This window comes from Pristis pectinata, chromosome 40, assembly GCF_009764475.1.
Source record: "Pristis pectinata isolate sPriPec2 chromosome 40, sPriPec2.1.pri, whole genome shotgun sequence".
Taxonomy (NCBI): Eukaryota; Metazoa; Chordata; class Chondrichthyes; order Rhinopristiformes; family Pristidae; genus Pristis; species Pristis pectinata.
In genome coordinates this window covers 2544454-2566247 of record NC_067443.1, presented here as the reverse complement: position 1 = coordinate 2566247, position 21794 = coordinate 2544454, and the positions used below count along the sequence as shown (strand labels likewise).

The 21794-nt window shown below is 48.9% G+C and overlaps 1 protein-coding gene across 1 annotated transcript in view; it reads right to left on the bottom strand.

The window, feature by feature from the left end:
- Window positions 1-21794, bottom strand: part of setdb1b (SET domain bifurcated histone lysine methyltransferase 1b) — a 108791-nt gene that overhangs the window by 35554 nt on the left and 51443 nt on the right. The window contains exons 10-14 of the mRNA XM_052045939.1: window positions 19276-19402; window positions 15157-15292; window positions 10973-11134; window positions 5218-5832; window positions 2696-2812 (exon numbers count right to left, since the gene is read on the bottom strand). Of these exons, the coding sequence (XP_051901899.1) occupies window positions 2696-2812; window positions 5218-5832; window positions 10973-11134; window positions 15157-15292; window positions 19276-19402 (1157 nt within the window). The remainder of the gene's footprint in view (window positions 1-2695; window positions 2813-5217; window positions 5833-10972; window positions 11135-15156; window positions 15293-19275; window positions 19403-21794) is intronic.

The window sequence follows — 21794 nt, the reverse complement described above, 5'->3', positions numbered from 1 at the left end:
GCATCATGGCTTGGTACGGCAACTGCTCTGCCCAGGACCGCAAGAAACTGCAGGGAGTTGTGGACACAGCTCAGCACATCACGGACACCAGCCCCCCCCTTCTTGGACTCTGTCTTTACCTCTTACTGCCTTGGTGAAGCAGCCAGCATAATCAAAGACCCCCACCCACCCAGGTCAATCTCTCTTCTCTCCTCTCCCATCAGGTAGAAGATACAGGAGCCTGAGGGCATGTACCACCAGACTTAAGGACAGCTTCTACCCCACTGTGATAAGACTATTTAACGGTTCCCTTATACAATGAGATGAACTCTGACCTCATGATCTACCTTGTTGTGACCTTGCACCTTATTGCACTGCACTTTCTCTGTAGCTGTGACACTTTACTCAGTAGTGTTAGTGTTTTTACCTGTACTACCTCAATGCACTCTGTACTAACCCAATGTAACTGCACTGTGTAATGAATTGACCTGTACGATCGGTATGCAAGACAGGTTTTTCACTGTACCTCGGTACAAGTGACAATAATAAACCAATACCAATACCTTGGTCTGCGCCTCGTAAAGCAACGACCCCAGTCTCTCAATTCCAGGACATCCCAAAAGAGGGAGTCGAGAATTATTTTAAAAACTGACTGGTCTTTTCATCAGTCAGGGCACTGAGTACAGGAGTTGGGACGTTATGTTGCAGTTGTGCAAGGCGTTGGTGAGACCGCACTTGGAGTATTAAGATAAGATATATTTATTAGTCACATGTATATCGAAACACATGGTGAAATGCATTTTTTGCGTAGGGTGTTCTGGCGGCAGCCCACAAGTGTTGCCACGCTTCTGGCGCCAACATAGCACACCCGCAACTTCCTATTTATGGGAAAGATGTAATTAAACTGGAAAGAGTGCAGAGATTTACAAGGATGCTGCTGGGACTCGAGGGTCTGAGCTATAGGGAGAGGTTGGGCAGGCCAGGTCTTTATTCCTTGGAGGGTAGGAGAATGAGGGGTGACCTTTATAGAGGTGTATAATGTCATGAGGGGGCATAGATAGGGTGAATGCACAGTCTTTTTCCCAGGGAAAGGGAACTAAACACTGGAGGGCATTGGTTTAAGGTGAAGAGGGGGAGGGATTTAATAGGGACCCAACAAGTTAAGGAGCAACTTCTTCACAGAGGGTGGTCGGTATGTGGAACAAGCTGCCAGAGGAAGTGGATGAGGCAGGCACAGTAACAACACTTAAGGGGTACAGGTACACGGATACGAGGGGTAGGAGCCAAACACGGGAAAATGGGACTAACTTGGTGGGCACCGGGGTTGGCATGGATGAGTTGGGCTGAAGGGCCTGTCTCCATGCTGTATCAGTCTATGACGCACTGTTGTGGTAAAAGAAATCTGTCAGCTAACTTGAGCACAGCAAAGTGATGAGGAACAGATAGGTTTGTGTGTTGATGTGGGGGGGGGGGGTGGTGGTGGGGAGCAGGGTTCACAAGAAGAATAAATCATTTCTCACCTGACCTACTACACAGTCTGTTGAACATTATGTGCACTGCTGATGGGATATTTAATTCTGCCACATTGTTCAGAATGGTCCTTTGGAATCCTACAGGAATTAAATGGGCAAATTCTCTTTGTATTTATCTGTTCACTGGATGTAGACGTCACCAAGGCTTGCATTTATTAACTATTGATGAACACCCAACACCCTTGAATCAAGATAGCTAAGAGTCAATTATATTGCTGGATGGGGGTGGGGGGGTGTGGGGAGCGGGGTTTGGTGTCATATATAGGCCAGAATAGGCGAGGACAACAGATAGGGACGGCACAGTGGCGCAGCGGGTAGAGCTGCTGCCTCACAGCTCCAGAGACCTGGGTTCGATCCCTGTGTGTGTGTGTGTGTGTGTGTGTGTGTGTGTGTGTGTGTGTGTGTAGTAGAAAATGGGGAGGAGTTGGTGGGAATGTAGGGAGAATGGAACGGGGATGGGTGTAAATGGCTGGTTGATGGTCGGCACGGACTCGGTGGGCCGAAGAGCCTCACTCTGCCTAGTATTCTTCCCTGATTGTGTTAGTGCATCAGATAGTTGCTCTTAAATACTAACTTCTTATTCCAGCCTTGTTATTTGAAGTTAAATTTGCTTCAAATTTAAATTAGGTTCCAGAAGATCCGTTGTTCAACTTCTGGATCTAATCTGGACTTCCAAATATTGTGGGGACCTTTTTTGAACTACTTTCAAAACCACTGATTTGGTGCTTAAAGTACAGATACTGGCTTATACTATTGTCTTTAGGGCTCTTTTTTTGTCTTTTTTTAAACCAAACAGCTTCGGTCTTGGTAGTGGGTTTAGATTTTTTTATATATAATAAAATTATTCCAATTTATTAATATTAATTAGTTATCATTTGTTTATCAATAGGAGGTATTGTGATTTCAAGTGTGATTCAATACAATGTATTTTGTAACATTTTGTCTTTTCTTTGGTTTCATGTACTTTGTATTTTCTACCTGCAATTAATAAAAGCTATAGTAAAGAAAGAAATTTAAATTAGCTACAGAAACCACCACCCCGCCTCCCCACACCCCCCGCCCCCCCCCACGGGCAACTGACCCGTCCATACCCGCGCTGGGTTGCTAATGGGAACGACTCCGTTCCTCTCCCCCTTCCCCCATCCCTTTCCACAGGAGGAGACAGAACCATCCCAGACACTTACCCTGTGGGCAAGCACTCGTCCAGCCGTTTGTTCTGGTAGCCAGCGCTGGAGTTGAGTTGGCCCCCCGGGTTACAGGCAGTCGCCTGCATGGTCAGCTGCAGGCATGCACACTTTGACCTGTGGAGACATGGCAGTAACACTTTGGGGACCACTGGAGCAGGATGGGGGTGAGGATAATCTCTGAAAACTGGTATCTGATGCACACAGTACAGCAAAACTCCGATAATTCGGCATTGTCCAGAAGTTAGTGGTGATGGACTGGCAGATTTTCCAGGCTACTGGATGTTATTCTAATTAATTCTCCATGCTTTTAATTCAATTTCTTTTAAAATGACGTTGCACAGTAGTAGAGGTTTACAGCAAAGCCCAGTGAGTTTAAAGGGAGTGTGGGAAATGGGGCCCAGGTGAGTTTAAAGGCAGCGGGAAACAGGGTCCCAGTGGGTTTAAAGGGAGCAGGGAACTGGGTCCCTTGCAAATTTTAAAGGGAGCGGGAAACGGGGGCCCCAGTGTGTTTGAAAGGAGTGTGGGGAATGGGGCCTCAGTGAGTTTAAAGGAATCGTGGGGAATGGGGTCCCCGTCAGTTTAAAGGGAGTGTGGGGAATGGGGCCCCAGTGGGTTTAAAGGCACCTAGTGATCTAGATGCCAAACCGTTGGGATTTCTGAAGTCAGATAGCAGATAATCAGAGTTTTACTGTACACATTCAAATAAATGTGCCCAAACACATGTATGCAAAGGGCAATCCACCCAGATTACCCTTACACACAGGTGGACAGGAGCATAGAGCATACACACACTAATGTACCCAGAACAGAACATAAGTCAGGGAGCAGAAAGCTGCTGGATCGGACAGCATTGTGAACCCACCCACACAGAGGCCTGAGGCCATTCGGCAGCACAGCGAGCAGAGAGGCTGCCTCTCCGCTCTAGAGACCCTACCTCTGCCGCTGTGTGCGTGAGTGAGAGAGCGACCGCGTGGGCTTCCCCCGGTTCTCTCCCACGTCCCAACGACGTGCGGAGTCGGTGGGTTAATCGCCCCGCTGTAAATTGCACGCTAGTGTGCGGGCTAGTGGTAGAATCTTCAGGGGGGAGTTGAAGCAAATAAAATGGGATCGGTGTCAGTGGGCTGCCGAGCCCGTTCCTGTTCTGGGTGACATAGGGACTGCCCAGGTCATGGGCAGCAGAGAGCCACACCCACCCACCCCCTCCCCGTCACCCGGACCTGGGGAGTGTTGTAGGACAGAGGACCTAGGAGTACAAGTACATGGTTCCCTGGAAGTGGCGTCGCAGGTAGACAGGGTGGTGAAGGAGGTGTTTGGCACGCTGGCCTTCATCAGTCAGGGCACTGAGTATGGAAGTCGGGAGGTCATGATGCAGTTGTACAGGACGCTGGTGAGGCCGAACGTGGAGTATTGTGTTCAGTTTTGGTCGTCAGGCTACAGGAAAGAAAACATTAAACAGGAAAGAGTGCAGAAAATATTTGCAAGGATGCTGCCAGGACTAGAGGGACTGAGTCATAGGGAGAGGTTGGACAAGCTCGGACTTTATGCCTTGGAGCGTAGGAGACTGAGAGGCGATCTTATAGAGGTGTATGAAATCATGAGGGGCATAGAATGCACTCAGTCCTTTTCCCTGCAGGGTTGGGGAATCAAGAACTAGAGGGCACAGGTTTAAGGTGAGAAGGGAGAGATTTAATAGGAACTTGAGGGGCAAAGTTTTTTTTTTAAAAGAAACACAAAAGGGTGGTGTGTGTGTATATGGAACAAGCTGCCAGAGGAAGTGGTGAGGGCAGGTACATTAACAATATTGATAAGGTATTTGGACAGGTACATGGCCAGGAAGGTTTAGAGGGATATGGGCTGAACGTGGGCCGCAAGAAACTGCAGAGAGTTGTGGACACAGCCCAGCGCATCACGGACACCAGCCTCCCCTCCTTGGACTCTGTCTTTACCTCTCGCTGTCTTGGTGAAGCAGCCAGCATAATCAAAGACCCCACCCACCCGGGTCATTCTCTCTCCTCTCCTCTTCTCTTCCATCAGGTAGAAGATACAGGAGCCTGAGGGCACGTACCTCCAGACTTACCGACAGCTTCTACCCCACTGTGATAAGACTATCGAATGGTTCCCTTATACGACGAGATACACTCTGACCTCACAATCTACCTTGTTGTGACCTTGCACCTTATTGCACTGCACTTTCCCTGTAGCTGTGACACTTTACTCTGTACTGTTATTGTCTTTACCTGTACTACCTCAATGCACTCTGTACTAACTCATTGTAACTGCACTGTGTAATGAATTGACCTGTACAATCAGTATGCAAGACAAGTTTTTCACTGTACCTTGGTACAAGTGACAATAATAAACCAATACCAAATGGGACTAGCTTGGACTTGGTCACCATGGACGGTTGGACCCAAGGGACGGTTTCTGTGCTGTACAACTCGATGACCCTCTCCAGCACGGGGACAAGCCTGCAGCAGCGAGAGGGGAAGGTGCATGGGGAAATAAAAGAGCGCTGTTACCTGTCCTTGCAGCCGTCAGTACAGTCACAGCCCACAAGGTAGTCGGGGTTGGTGTTGATGTAGACGCCCTCGCCAGGGATGCGCTCCTTGCTGTATGCCACCTGGGGCGGCGGCGTGGTGTCGATCTCGTTGACGCAGGAGAGCGGCACATCCTCCTTGCCATTGGTGATATCCCGAATGTAGTAGAAGGGCTTCTGCGGCTGGAACTTGCGGTCCACCAGCACGTAGGGGTCGAAGCAGAACATCTCCAGGTAGAGGAAGTCCGTGTTGGTCTCGGCCAGGTAGCGCTCCACCTCCTCCATGTTGCGCAGGCTGAGGCCGCAGGGGCCCTTGTACACCACGTGGAAGGACATCTTGCGGTTGATCTTGCGGCGGGCCGTCATGCGGCGGAAGTCATACAGGAGGGGCACCAGCATGGGGTTCCTGCCCCGGTGCTGGCCCCTGTAGGCAGGCATTGCCCGGGACAGGCAGCTGGGGCTGCACTTGTGCGAGACATAGTAGAGCTTCTCGGTCGGTGCTCTGTAGGGTGCCTCGGCTGGCATCCGCTCGTCCAGCTGCTTGTACTGGGCCAGGCCGCCGGCAGACTCCGCCTTCTCCGGGCTCGGCGCGCCCAATCTGTGGGAGGTAGGACGTACAGGCCGTTACACGAAAGCGCCTCTTACACCAGCGCCCCCCACCCCCCAGGCTGCGCCCTTACTGAAACACAGAACAGAATGGTACAGCACAGGAACAGGCCCTTCGGCCCGCAGTGTCTGTGCCAAGCACAGTCAGATGAAACTGTACGTCTTCATTCGTGTCTTTGTCTAAATGCTTCTTAAACGCCCCTAATCATATCTGCCTCCCCTGGCAGCCCGTTCCAAGCACCCACCACTCTCTGTGTATAAAATACTTAGAACATTACAGCATAGTACAGGCCCTTCAGCCCATGACGTTGTGCCGACATTTGATCCTGCTCTAAGATCTATCTAACCCTTCCCTCCCACATAGCCCCCTATTTTTCTATCATTCAAGTGTCCATCTAAGAGTCTCTTAAATGTCCCTAATGTATCTGCCCCCACAACCTCCGCAGGCAGTGCGTTCCACACACCCACCACTCTGTGTAAAAAAAAACTTACCCCTGACATCCCCCTTATACTTTCACCTTAAAATTATGTCCCCTCGTGTTAGCCATTGTCGCCCTGGGAAAAAGTCTCTGACTGTCCACTCGATCTATGCCTCTTATCGTCTTGTACACCTCTATCAAGTCACCTCTCATCCTTCTCTCCAAAGAGAAAAGCCCTCGCTTGCTCAAACCATCCTCATAAGACGTGCTCTCCAATCCAGGCAACATCCTGGTAAATCTCCTCTGCACCCTCTCTAAAGCTTCCACATCCTTCCTATAATGAGGTGACCAGAACTGAACACAATACCCCAAGTGTGGTCTGACCAGAGTTCTATAGAGCTGCAACATCACCTCGCGGCTCTTGAACTCAATCCCCTGACTAATGAAGGCCAACACTCCATACGCCTTCTTAACAATCCTGTTGACCTGTGTGGCAACCTTGAGGGATCTATGGAAGTGGACCCCAAGATCCTCTGTTCCTCCACACTGCTAACAGTCCTGCCATTTATCCTGTATTCTGCCTTTGAATTTGATCTCCTAAAGTGTATCACTTCACACTTATCCGGGTTGAACCATCTGCCCCACGCATCTCTAAGGGAGGTCATTTGGTCAGGGGTTTGGAAGGGTGAGAGGGGATCTAGAAGACAAAACAGTATAGTAGAGGAACAGGTCCTTCAGCCCACGATGTCTGTTCTGAATATGCCGCCAATTTAAACTACACAGCTGCCTGGACGTGATGGGTTAGCGTGACGCTATTACAGCGCCAGCAACCCAGATTCAATTCCCGCCGCTGTCTGTAAGGAGTTTGTACATTCTCCCAGTGTCTGCGTGGGTTTCCTCCGGGTGCTCCGGTTTCCTCCCACATTCCAAAGACGTACGGGTTAGGAAGTTGCAGATGTGCTATGTTGGTGCCGGAAGCGTGGCGACACTTGTGGGCGGCCCCCCAGAACACTCTACGCAAAAGATGCATCTCACTGTGTGTTTCGATGTACATGTGACTAGTAAAGAAATCTATCTATCTACATCCCTCCATGTTTCTGCCTAAAAGCTTCTCAAACGTTGCTATCGTATCCGCCTCTGGACGCTTGCTCTGCATACCCACTACATTATTCCCTGTACACAAATTGCATTGTCAGGAACACACATAGCCAGGATATATATGCCATGAAAATTAGCTTTTTGTAGCAGCACCTCAGTACAAAGATCCCCCACCATCCGGGCTGTGCCATCTTCTCGCAGCTCCCATCGGGCAGGAGGTACAGAAGCCTGGAGTCTCCACACCACCAGCTTCCCTTCAACCATTCAGTTCTTGAACCAACCGGCACAACACTACTCATTACCTCAGTACAGCAACACTGTCCAATGGAATTTTTTTGTTCTAATTGTGTTCTTTCTTGTATGATTTATGATTTTCTTGTGAATGCTGCTTATCTGATGCTACGTACCTGTGATGCTGCTGCAATTAAGTTTTTCATTGTACCTGCATGTAAATGTATTTGGGCATATGACAATAAACTCAACTTGGAAAAAATCAGGAGTGGTACTGTTGATCCTTTGCTTAAATTTGAGGAAGTTTGGAGTCCATTTATTCAATATTTTCACATGATATAGATCCCCTTATAATAACCTTTCAATTTAGAGGAACGGAGTTGATGACATAATATTGCTCTGTTTCTATTGAGAAATTTTAGTCCTTTTTTTGAATTTTTTTTTCTTTAGCTTAGTTTGGTTTGATATACTGTTTATAATTTTTCTTATTGTTTTGTTTTTTTTTCTTTTTTTTATATTTTATAATAAATCTTTTTCTTTTATATTATATTCATTCACTAACAGATCATTGGATCTACAGATTTTTTTTGTACTCTATTGTTCTTTATGATTATCCATGTCATGACTGTATAGACATTGATATATTAATCTGTATTAATTTGAAAACTAATAAGATTGAAAAAGAAAAAAAAGACAATAAACTCAAAGTCGAGTTTACTGTCGTATGCCCAAGTACATTTACGTACATGATGACAAAGATAACGTAAACTTAATTAACATATATTTTACATAACTTACACAACAATATAAACATAACATCTTTAGTGTAAGTCAAGGGAAATATATTCTGAGGTAGTGTTGGGGTTTTTCAGGTGGGTTCAAGACCCTGACGGCAGTGGGGAAGAAGCTGTTGTTGAACCTTGAGGTGTGGGGTCTTCGGGCTCCTGGGCCTCCTGCCTGATGGCAGCATCAAGAAGAGGGCACGGCCCGGACGGTGGGGGTCACCAGTGACAGATGTCGACTTCCTGAGACGTCGCCCCTCGTAGACGTTCCTCGACGGTGGGAGGGGGGGAGCTGTACCCGTGGTGGAACTGGCTGAGTCACACCGCTCTTGCGTTCCTGCGCGTTTGGAGTTCCCATACCAAGCCATGACGCAGCCAGTGAGAATGCTTTCACTCACGACCGGGTGGCCAAATTCTGTTCTAACTCCATTTAGAAGTTAATTGGTAATTGTTTTTTTATTGTCACATGTACTGAGATAGACAAAAGCTTTTCACTCTGCGTACCATCCGGAGAGATCATTCCATACATTACGGCAAGTACAAAAGGAAAAAACAGAATGCAGAATATAGAGTGAGAGTGAGAGAGAAAGTGCAGCACAGGTAGACAAAGTGCAAGAGCCGCGGCTCAAAAGCTGGAGGAACTCAGCGGGTCAGGCAGTATCTACGGAGGGAAATGGACAGTCAACGTTTCAGGTCGAGACCCTTCAAGAGTTCATCTTTACTGTACGAGAAGTCTGTTCAAGAGTCTCATAACAGCAGGTTCGTGGATGACACCACCACGGTGGGTCAGATCTCAAACAATGTCGGAGTACAGGAAGGAGATAGAGAGCTTAGTGGCATGGTGTCATTCCCTCAATGTCAGCAAAACAAAGGAGCTGGTCATTGACTTCAGGAAGCAGGGCAGAGTAAATGCTCCTGTCTATATCAACGGTGCTGAGGTGGAGATAGTTGAGAGCTTCAAGTTCCCAGGTACAAATGTCACCAACAATCTGTCCTCGTCCAACCACGTGGAGGCTATGGCCAAGAAAGCACAACAGTACCTCTGGTTCCTCAGAAGGCTAAGGAAATTCGGCATATCCCCAATGACTCTCACCAATTTCCATGATAACAAGAGGATAGAAGTTGTCCTTGAGCCTGGTGGTACGTGCTCTCAATGTAGATGGAGTCAATGAAAGGGAGGCTGGTTTGCGTGATGGACTGGCTTATGTTCACAACTCCCTGCAATTCCTTGTGGCCTCGGGCAGTGCAGTTGCCGTACCAAACCGTGATGCATCTGGATAGGTTGCTTTCTGTGGTACATCTGTAAAAATTGGTGAGGGTCATCAGGGATATGCCAAATTCCTGAGGAAGAGGCGTTGGTCTACTTGAAGTGTGTTCAGACGTTAACCTCGGTGGAAAGCCCAATTAACTAACATCCCTTCCCAAGACCAGGCCAGCCTTATCTGCTGCCCACTCCACTCTGTCCCCCTCTCCTCTGGCTGACCACCCTTCCCACTTCCTCCAGTTCTTGGCCCCTCTCCAACATCTGACCTCCAACTCACCTGCTCCAATCCCTCTCAACCTACCACCATGCCACATCTTGCTTGTAACCCCAACTTCCCTCCCATCACCAAACCCCGAAGAGCAGTGAGTTGTGGACGCAGCCCAGTCCATCACGCCAACCAGCCTCCCCTCCACGGAGCTGGTCATTGACTTCGGGGCGGGGGGGGGGGGGTGGTGGTGGTGGGGTGCACGTGCACATTCTCTTATCTACATCAACGGTGCTGAGGTCGAGAGGGCCGAGAGCTTCAGGTTCCTAGAAGGGAACATCACCAATACCCTGTCCTAGTCCGACCATGTAGACACCACGGCCAAGGAAGTTCACCAGCGCCTCTACTTCCTCAGGAGGCTAAAGAAATTCAGCATGTCCCCGTTGACCCTCACCAATTTTTAATCGATGCACCATAGAAAGCATCCTATCTGGATGCATCACAGTTTGGTACGGCAACTGCTCTGCCCAGGACCGCAAGAAACTGCAGAGAGTTGCAGACACAGCCCAGTGCATCATGGAAACCAGCCTCCCCTCTGTGGACTCTGTCTATACTTCTTGCCACCTCGGGAAAGCAGCCAAAGACCCCACCTACCTGGGACATTCTCTCTTCTCCCCCCTCCCGTCAGGCAGAAGATACAAAAGCCTGAAAGCACGTACCACCAGGCTCAAGGACAGCTTCAAGCCCGCTGTTGTAAGACTATTAACCTGTTCCCTTGTCCCATAAGATGGACTCTTGAACTCACAATCTACCTTGTCGTGGCCCTTGCACCTTATTGTCTGCCTGCACTGCACTTTCTCTGTAACTGTGACACTATATTCTGCATTCTGTTCTCCTTTTGTACTCCCTTGATGTACTTATGTATGGAAATGATCTGTCTGGATGGCACGCAGACAAAAGCTTTTCACTGTATCTCGGTACATGTGACAATAATAAACTGATTACCCCCAAGATCTCTCCTCCACCCCCAACAACATCCCTTGTCCAAGCCCCTCCCTCCCCTCCCTCAAAGCTCACCCCCACACCCCTCCTCATGCAAGGTCATCACCCCAGCCTCCCCTCTGACCCAGTACCTGAATGGCTGGTTTGCCGCCGGTTTGCTGGCCAGATCGCTGGCAGACGGCGATTCAGGGGTCCCAGCCGCTTCCGTCCCTCGAGCTGGGGGTCCTGTCTGCCGAATGGAGGTGCTTTTTTTTGCCACCTGCTTCCTGGCCTGTGCTAGGCTGCCAAGGGTGCTGCGGGGGGTGGGGTGGTGAGGTGGGGAAGGTAAGGAGAGGCAGTCAGTAAGGACCAATTCCATCAGGGTTACACCAAACCTTCAGCAAGGGGGTAGAAGGAGCACCACTCATCCCCCTGGGCCAGTCAGTGGGAGTGTAAGGTGCAGATGGCCACAGGTCGGCGGGCAACTGGTCAGGGATTCCAGTCCTGGCCCAGGGACACAAGACCGCAAGATATAGGAGCAGAATTAGGCCATTCAGCCCATCGAGTTTGCTCCGCCATTCAATCACGGCTGATTCTGTTTTCCCTCAACCCCCTTCTCCACGTAACCCTTAACCCCCTCACCGATCAAGAACCTATCAATCCCTGCCTTAAACATACCCAATGACTTGGCCTCCACTGTCCTCTGTGGCAATGGATTCCACAGATTCACCGCCCTCTGGCTGGAGAAATTCCTCCTCATCTCAGTTCTAAAGAGACGTCCCTTTATTCTGAGGCTGTGCCCTCAGATCCCAGACTCTCCCACTGATGGAAACATCTTATCCACGTCTGCTCTATCCAGGCCTCTCAGTATCCGGTAGGTTTCAATAAGATCTCCCCTCATCCTTCTGAACTCCAGGCCCAGAGACATCAAACCCTCCTTGTACATTAACCCTTCCATTCTCAGGATCGTTCTTGTGAACCTCCTCTGGACCCTCTCCAGGGCCAGCACATCCTTCCTTAAATACCGGGCCAAAACTACTCACAATGTTCCAAATGCAGTCTGACCAATGCCTTATAAACCCTCCGCAGTACATCCTTGCTTTTATATTCTAGTCCTCTCGAAATGAATGCTAACATTGCATTTGCCTTCCTTAATACTGACTCAACCTGCAAGTTAACCTTCAGGGAATCCTGAACTCGGACTCCCTTTGCACCTCCGAGTTCCGAATTCTCTCCCCAGTTAGGAAATAGTCTACGCCTTTATTCTTCCTTCCAGCTGGCCTGCACAGTGGGTCATCCTATCCCGAAAAACAAAAGAAGTTGGGCCTGTTTTGTTTGCAGTTAAGGATGAGAGGTGACTTCATTCAAACATACAAGATACCGAGGGAACGCGACAGGGTAGACGTGGAGACGTTTCCACCAGTGGGAGAGTCTCGGATGAGGGGACGTAGTTACAAGATTGGGAGGAGGGGTTATTTAACACTGAGGTGTGTGAGGGCTTCTTCTCAAAGAGGGTGGGAAATCTCTGGCATTCTCTTCCCCAGAGGGTTGTGGAGGATGAATAGCAGTTAGTGTGACGCTATTACAGCGCCAGCGACCCGGGTTCGATTCCGGCCACTGTCCGTAAGGAGTTTGTACGTCCTCCCCGTGTCTGCGTGGGTTTCCTCCGGGTGCTCTGGTTTCCTCCCACATTCCAAAGACGTACGGGTTAGGAAGTTGCGGGCGTGCTATGTTGGTGCTGGAAGCGTGGCGACACTTGCGGGCTGCCCCCAGAACACTCTACACAAAAAGATGCATTTCACTGTGTGTTTCGATGTACATGTGATTAATAAAAGATATCTTATCTATAGTCTTCCATGCCTTGGCAATTCGAGGGCTTGTCTAAATACTTTGTGCAAGTTTCTGCCTCCACTACCCCCTCAGGCAGTGCGTTCCAGATTCCAACAACACCCCCCCACTCCGGGGGAAAGAAATCCCCCTCCCTTACCCTAAACCTACCCCCTCTCGTTCTCGACACCTTTGCTATGGGGTAAGATGTATTCTACCATCTCTCACCAATGCAGCTGCCGAAGTCTAGTTGAATTAACCACTCCTCCAAAAGAAGTGGGGTCTGTTTTCTTTGGAGTTAAGAATGTGGGGCGTTCTTATGTATCAATACAAGATCCTGAGGGGACGTGACAGGGTAGATGTTGAGACGTTTCCACTAGTGGGAGTCTTGAATGAGGGGGATGTAGTTAGCTACCATTAAGCAAATCCAACTATTAAATAAATGGTGGTAAACCATTTTATGTAGACTATTTGAAATCGCTTGGAAATGGTTATTTCATTGTAGCACTTAACCTTGTTTAGTTAGATGCAACTGTATCACAGTACACGGTACTGTGGTGGCACGGTAGCGTAGCGGTTAGTGCGACGCTATTACAGCCCCAGCGATCGGGGTTCGATTCCCGACACTGTCTGTAAGGAGTTTGTACGTTCTCCTGTGTCTGCGTGGGTTTCCGCCGGGTGCTCCGGTTTCCTCCCACATTCCAAAGACATACGGGTAGGTTAATTTGTGGTTTAAAATGGGCGGCGCGGACTCGTTGGGCCGGAAGGGCCTGTTACCACACTGTAAATACAATTTTAAAAAAATTTTTAAGAAGTTACCTACATTGTTAAACTCGCCTAATTTGGTGTTTGTAACATGAAGTTGCAATGTTTGATTCAACTGCCATTAACTAAATTCAGCTGTTAAATAAAGTGGCAATTCAATGGGTAAAGCACGCCAAGACCATCGAAGCCTCACCACCCGCCCCACAGCTCAGCGACACCCACACATGGAGATTAATTAAGACAATGGTGCTTTCAGCGATGTTGACCTGGGTCAGAGAGGAAAAGGTCACAGCCGAAAAGGGACAGATCGGCCCAGCTACAGAGTAATCGACCAACAGGCGGGAAACTTTGGCTCGGGCAAAGCCATGGAAGCTCATCCCAGAAAGGGCTGGAGCTGGGAATGTACAGCAAGGTTACAATAATCCGGCCGGCTCAGCACTTGGGTCATGCCAGACCTTGTGGACTATTGAACGTTATCAACACCCCAAAATGATTTTTAGTTCATTTATAGACGTCACACGGTATTATAATAAGTTTCCCAGTGAACCAGGTGAGTGTGAAGTGAAGCAGGGGAAACACCCACCCGATCAAGCCCCTTAAGAATTTTACCTTCCATCGAGATTCCCTCTCATTCTTCTGGAGAGGAGCATCGATTCTGTGTGTTTAACCTCTCCTCATACAACTAACCTGCCGTCCCATGGATCAAAACAATTCTGGTGAAGTGGTCGACTTAAAACACTGACTGATCTAACTGACCGACTCTCTCCCCATCTCTCCCCCCCAGTCTCTGACTCCCTCTCTCCGACCCTCTCTCCCTCTCCGTCTCCGACCCCCCTCTCTCTCCCCATCTCTGACCCCCTCTCTCTCTCCCCCCATCTCCGAACCCCCCTCTCCCCCCTCGTCTGTGACCCCCCCCCCCAGTCTCCGACCACCCCCTCATCTCCGGCCCTCCCTCTCTCTCTCCCCAACTCTCTCGCCCCCTCTGACTCTACCTCTCCCCATCTCTGACTCTCCCTCTCTGTGACACTCTCTCTCTCCCCGTCTCCGACCCTCTCTCTCTTTCTCTCCCCCTCTCCGACCCCCCCCCCCCCCGTCTCCGACCCTCTCTCCCTCTCCCCCCCCCCCCCCCCATCTCCGGCCCTCTGTCCCCAACCCTCTCTCTCTCTCTCTCCCCCGCCTCCGACTCTCTCACTCTCTGTCTCCCCGTCTCCGACTCTCTCTCTCCCCAGCTGCTGCCCAAACTGCTGAGTATTTTCCCGAGTGTTTTTTGCTACCTCAACCAGAGCAACTCACTACAGCAAAGGCCCGACCATCCAGCATCCAATTGTTTGGGAATACTGACGGTCTGGCATCAGTTTGGAATGCAAGCCAGACAAAAGGAGGGGGAGGAGTCCAAAGTCTGGGACACCAGTAGGTTAGCAGCTGGAGTGCTTGTATATTTTCCGTCCCTTTAAATTCGCCAGAAAATGTATTATACCTCCATGTAAAACAATGTTAAAAAAACTGGGTAAGAGTAACATCCAATAATCTGGCATCAAAGTCCAGATGGTGCCGGATTATCAGAATTTTACTGTAGATTCACCCCGAGGCCCTTGACTATATTTAACCGATTCCCTCTCGAAGGCTGCAATGGGACCTGGCTTCACCACCCCCACTGGGTTCCGAGCATTTGCTTTTAACCTCCACGGTGAAGGATCGTCCCGGCCAGAGTTCCACCGTGCCCCGCCCCCACCGACCAACTTACTCCATCTTGTCCGGCGGCGAGTGAGGCTGGGCGGTGCGTGTGGACGGAGGCAGAGGCTGCTGCTGAGGGGTCTGGGTGGTGCTCGCCATCAGATCCTGCGTGTACTGCACCACAGGGCCCTTCGTCCGCACTGCGCCTGCGAGCGAAAGAGCACAGGGTTGAGGACGGCTTTGCGGGCCGAGTTGGTTCCTCTCTTTTGTCTTCTGACTCTATTCGTTTCCCCCACCCCACCGCCCCCACATATGCTCTGAAATCCCAGCCACCTCTCATCCCAGCCGGAAGGGCCTTCTACATTCCTGACTGCTGCCTCCCTGGCAGAGAGGAAGAGGAGGGCCGTCTGCACAAGGAGCACAGCAGCCAGCAGAGTGGCTCAGCGGGGGGGGGGGGGGGGGTGTGTGTGTGTGTGTGTGTGTGTGTGTGTGTGTGTGTGTGTGTGTGTGTGTGTGTGTGTGTGTGTGTGTGTGCTCCCCTTGTGACCGTGTGGGTTTCCCCAACTCCTGGTGCTCCGGTTTCCTCCCACATCCCAATGACATGTGCGGTTGGAGAAGTGGGGGGGGTGGTGGGTAGGGATGTAAATCGCCCGCAGTGTGCGGGTGAGGGATAGAATCTGGAGCAGAGTTGATGGGAATGTGGCGAGAATTGTGGCATCACAGGGAGACAGGGTTGTAAATGTGGCTTTTGGCATCCTGGCATTCATAAATCAAAGTATTGAGTATAGGAGTTGGGATGTTATGGTGAGGTTGTATAAGACATTGGTGAGGCCAGATTTGGAGTATTGTGTGCAGTTCTGGTCGCCTAACTATAGGAAGGATATCAGTAAGATTGAAAGAGTGCAGAGGAGATTTACTAGAATGTTGCCGGGTCTTCAGGAGTTGAGTTACAGGGAAAGACTGAACAGGTTAGGACTTTATTCCTTGGAGTGTAGAAGAATGAGGGGAGATTTGATAGAGGTTTACAAAATGATGAGGGGTATAGACAGAGTAAATGATTAGTAGGCTCTTTCCACCTAGATTGGGAGAGAGAAGTACGAGAGGACATGGCTTTAGGGTGAAAGGGGAAAGGTTGAGGGAGAACATTAGGGGGAACTTCTTCACTCAGAGCGGTGGGAGTGTGGAACAGGCTGCCAACTGACGTGGTAAATGCGGGCTCAAATGCGGTTTTAAGAATAAGTTGGATAGATACATGGACGGGAGAGGTCTGGAGGGTTATTGACTGGGTGCAGGTAAATGGGACTAGCGGAGTAAAGTTTCAGCTCAGACTAGAAGGGCCGAATGGCCTGTTTTCTGTGCTGTAGTGTTCTATGGTTCTAATTAAATGGAGGTCGGCATCAATGGGCCCGCGATGGCCGGCGGCTCTGAGCTGCATCGAGCACCGCACACGAGCTACTGGGTTGGGCAGCGACCCGGGGGATGCAGTCCTTTGAGAAAGTAACGCAAGGGATGGGGACACGGCCCCAGTACTGGTCATCTAAAACCAGGAACATCTCGCAGAGGGTGTGGCAAGCCCTCTGGAATTCTCTATCCCGGAGGGTTGCAGAGGCCGGATCACTGGAGGGATTTAAAGAGGAGGTGGATAAATTTTGGGAAAGATCGCATAAGGGAGGAAAAGTGGCAGAGAAGATCGGAGAACCGTGTTCCCTCACAACTTCCCGGAGAAACTGTTTAAGTGTGAACCTCAAACTGGAGAGTAATCTCGGAGAGTGACATGCCGGGACTCGAGGGACTAGGTTATAGGGAAGAGGTTGGGCAGGCAAAGACTTCGGAGCGTAGGAGACTGGTGATCTTATAAAATCATGAGGGGTGAATGTGTACACACAGTCTTTTACCCCAGGGAAAGGGATTCAAAAACTAGAGGGCACATATTTAAGGTGAGAGGGGAAATACTTTGTAGAAGACAATGGGAAGGGAGCTCTGGTGAACAAAGGGTTACTCTCTCTCTCTCACTACTGGTAAATAGCTTGAGTCACCTGCTTGTGGCGTGATAAGAAGTTACTGAGCTGCAAAACTTCAAGACCACTAGGAAACTGGATTGTGACTAACTGTGAATGATATGTTAACCTGTCTGTACACAGCAGCCTCAGCTTGACCAATGGTAGCGTGAGCTGGTCAAGCACACCCAAATATGGGCATGCCTGCGCAGTAGGTGGACACCCACTGGAGAACAATGTATTTAAGTTTGTTAGTACCCTGTATTCCTTGAGTCGGGCCATGTGCAGGGAAGAGCAGCACTGACTGTTTGCTCCTCCGTGTACCCCCACTCCCGCTAGTGTTGAACAATAAAGAATCTTTTGTACGCTCCTTGGTTCTGCTGTTGTCTGCTTTATTACAGAGCGTGGGTCGACTTTCACAACTTAAAGGGAAGAGGGGCAACTTCTTCTCGCAGAGGGTGGTCCGTACATGGAACGAGCTGCCAGAGGAATTGGTTGAGGCAGGTACAATAGACATTGAACTTGTTTTCGGGATCTATTTAGTGATAACTGTTTTTCATCTTTTGAACAATTGTCTAATAAATATAATTTGCCTAGATCACACTTTTTTCGATGTTTGCAGATTAGAAATTTTTTAAAAACTACTATACCCTCTTTTCCGACACCTTACAAAATTGAAACTACGGAAAAAATTTTAGGTCTTAATCCTTATCAGAAGGGCTTGATAGCGATAATTTATGATTTAATTATGAAAATACATCTAGAATCAGCAGACAAAATTAAGAATGAATGGGAAAGTGAACTCCAGACATCTACACCCATAGAGACTTGGAGGAAAATCCTTCATTTAGTCAATACATCTTCAATGTGTGCCAGACACTCGTTGATACAGTTTAAGGTAGTCCACAGGACCCATATGTCCAAAGATAAGTTAGCTCGTTTCTATAACCATATAAATCCTATATGTGATAGATGTAAATCGAATGTGGCTTCTTTGACACATATGTTTTGGTCCTGTCCTCTTCTGGAAAAATATTGGAAAGACATTTTTAACATTATTTCAAATGTATTGAAGATTGATTTACAACCTCACCCTATCACTGCCATTTTCGGATTAACAAGGATAGAGTCTGGCCATTTATCTCCTTCCGCTAGCCGTATGATTGCCTTTGTTACATTAATGGCCAAACGATCCATTTTGCTTAAATGGAAGGATCCAATACCCCCAACTACTTTTCAATGGTTTTCTCAAACTATATCATGTTTAAACTTGGAAAAAATTAGGAGTGGTACTGTCGACCCTTCGCTTAAATTTGAAGATATTTGGAGTCCATTTATTCAGTATTTTCACATGATGTAGATCCCCTTTCAATAACTTTCCAACTCGGAGGAACGGACTTGACGACATAATATTGCTCTGTTTCTACTGAGAAATTTTAGCCCAGTTTTTTTTTTCCCCTTTTTTTTGTTGTTTGTTTTTCTTTTGAAAAGTTTTTTTTTTGTTTAGTTTACATTGTTTATAATTTTTTTTTATTGATTTGGTTTTTTTTAAATTTATATAATAAATCTTTTATTTTCCTTTCTTTTATATTACATTCATTTACTAAGAGATCGTTGGATCTACAGATTTTTTTTATATTTTATTGTTCTTTATGATTATATATGCTATGATTGTTATCCTGATCTCTTTGTTTTACATGTATAAATATTGATGCTATATATCAACTGTATTAATTCGAAAACTAATAAAAAGATTGAAAAAGTAAAGACATTGAACAGGTATAAGGATAGGAAAGGTTTAGAGGGATATGGGCCAAATATGGGCAAATGGGTCTGGTTTAGATGGGAATCTTGGTCGGCACAGACCGGTTGGGCCGAAGGGCCTGCTTCCGTGCCATGCGACTCTATGGGGCCTGGGGAAGGTCGGCCATGTCATAACAAATGGCAGAGCAGGCTTGAGGGCCGAGTGGCCTACTTCTATACAAGCAGATATTCAGTGTGAGTAGTGAAGCGCACTCTCCAGCAGCAGGTGGACTGTGGGAACTTGCTGCGTGTGGGTCAGCTTCTCCCCCCAACTGGCGTTCGGTCAGACTGCCTCCTGCCTGCTCAGCCCCGGGGGGGGGGGGGGGGTGGCAGAGCTGGGAATCCCACCCTCGCCCCGCCCCCTCCCTGGGGAGCGGCTCCCAACTCACCGACGTTGGGCCGGGTCCGCTGCTGGCCGCTCTGTCCCCCCTGGCGGAAGGCGGTGGTCATCTTCAGGTTGAACATGGGCTCCAGGCGGGTGGAGCCGCGGTAGATCCACTCGCAGCGCTTGTCGTCCTTTGGTGAGCAGAAGGGAGGAAAAGAGGGGGTGAGAAAACAGAAAGAGGACACACACTCACACACGGAGAGCAAGCTCGCTGGCGGTGGGGAGCACAGGGAGACACGGCAGTGATCACAGCTATTGAAAGATTATAACGATGAACTCTTGATCTCTCAACATCTCGGAGGCTCTATCCTGGGCCCATTGGTGCAATCACAAAGGCGGCACGCCAACAGCTCTACTTTGTTTGAGGAGCAGGGGGCTATGTGGGAGGAAGGGTTAGATCGATCTTACAGCAGGATAAAATGTCGGCACAACATCGTGGGCCAAAGGGCCTGTACTGTGCTGTAGTGTTCTAGGTTCTATGAGATTTGGTATGTCACCAGAGACTCTTACAAATTTCTACAGATGTACGGTAGAGAGCGTTCTGACTGGTTGCATCACCGTCTGGTACGGAGGCTCCAACGCGCAGGGTGGTAAGAGGCTGCAGAGGGTTGTAGACTCAGCCAGCTCCATCACGGGCACAACCCTACCCGCCACCGACAACATCTTCAAGAGGCGATGCCACAAGGCGGCAGCATCAGTCACTGAGGACCCTCCCCACCTGGGACATGCCCTCTTCACATTACTACCACCAGGGAGGAGGTACAGGAGCCTGAAGACCCACACTCAATGATTCAGGAACAGCTTCTTCCCCTCCGCCATCAGATTCCTGAATGGTCCATGAACACTACCTCATTATTCCTCTTTTGCACTATTTATTTATTTTTGTAACTTACAGTAAGTCTTATGTCTTTGCACTGTACTGCTGCCACAAAACAACAAATTCCATGACATACAGCGGTTAGCATAACACTATTACAGCACCAGGGACCCTGATTCAATTCCGGCCGCTGTCTGTAAGGAGTTAGTACGTTCTCCCCGTGTCTGTGTGGGTTTCCTCCGGGTGCTCCGGTTTCCTCCCACATTCCAAAGACGTACGGGTTAGGAAGTTGTGGGCGTGCTATGTTGGCGCCGGAAGCATGGCGACACTTGCAGGCTGCCCCCAGAACACTCTACGCAAAAGATGCATTTCACTGTGTGTTTCAATGTACCTGTGACTAATAAAGATATCTTATATTACAGTGATAATAAATCTGATTTTGAAATTTACCTCGTCATGGCCCTTGCACCTTATTGTCTGCCTGCACTGCACTTTCTCTGTAACTGTGACACTATATTCTGAATTGTTATTGCTTCTCCCTTGTACGACCTCAATGTACTTATGTTTTGGAACGATCTGCATGGATGGCATGCAAAACAGGTTTTCCACTGTATCTCAGTACATGTGACAATAATAAACCAATTACCATTAGCCAGGGCATGGAACAAAAGAGCTGGAAGGTTATTGTCCAACTTTGCAAAACACTGGTTAGGCCACAGTTGGAGTACTGTTGGCAGTTCTGGTTACAACACTATAGGAAGGAGGTTTAAAAAAAACCGAACTGCTGGAGGAACTCAGCGGGTCGGGCAGCATCTGTGGGGCGCGAGGGAGGTGGGGCGGTGGGTGGGGAAGGATTAGGGTCGAGGTCCTGGTGCACAGTCTTGACCTAAATCGGTGACAATTCCTTACGCCTCCACAGACGCTGCTCGACCCACTGTTCCTCCAGCAAGTTGGTTTTTCTTTTGTTCCAGATTACAGGACACAGTTAATGGCAGAATCCTTAACCGCACTGGTGTACAGAGGTGATCTTGTGGTCCAAATCCACAGCTCCCTGACAGAGGCAACATGAGTAGATAAGGTGGCAAAGAGGGCGTCTGGCACACTTGCCTTCATCGCTAGGGGCAAAGAGTCTAAGAGTTAAGGAAGTCATGTTACAGCTGTATAAAACTTTGGTTAGGCTGCACTTGGGAGTATTGTGTGCAGTTATAGGAAGGTATTTGGAGAGGGTGCAGAAGAGGTCCACCAGGATGCTGCCTGGATTAGAGGGCATATGCTATAGAGGAGAAGTTGAACAAACTTGGGTTGTTTCCTCTGGAGTGTCAGAGGCTGAGGGGATGAGAAGCGCAGATAGGGTAGACAGCCAGAATCTTTTCCCCAAGGTAGAAATGCTGAATCCTAGAGGGCAAGAGGGGGAAAGCTTAAAAGGGGATGTGTGGGGCAAGATTTTCTTTTTTTATATATATACACACACATACCCAGTGGTGGGTGCCTGGAATGCACTGACAGGGGTGGTGGTGGAGGCAGATACCACAGTGGCATTTAAGAGGCTTTTAGACAAGCACATGAATAGAAGGGATAGAGACCATGGAATGCAGGGAACAGAGGGAGACGGATCATGTGCTGGCAGGAGGGATTAGTTTAATTTGGCATCGTGCTCGGCACAGACATCGTGGGCTGAAGGGTCTGTTCCTGTGCTGTACTGTTCT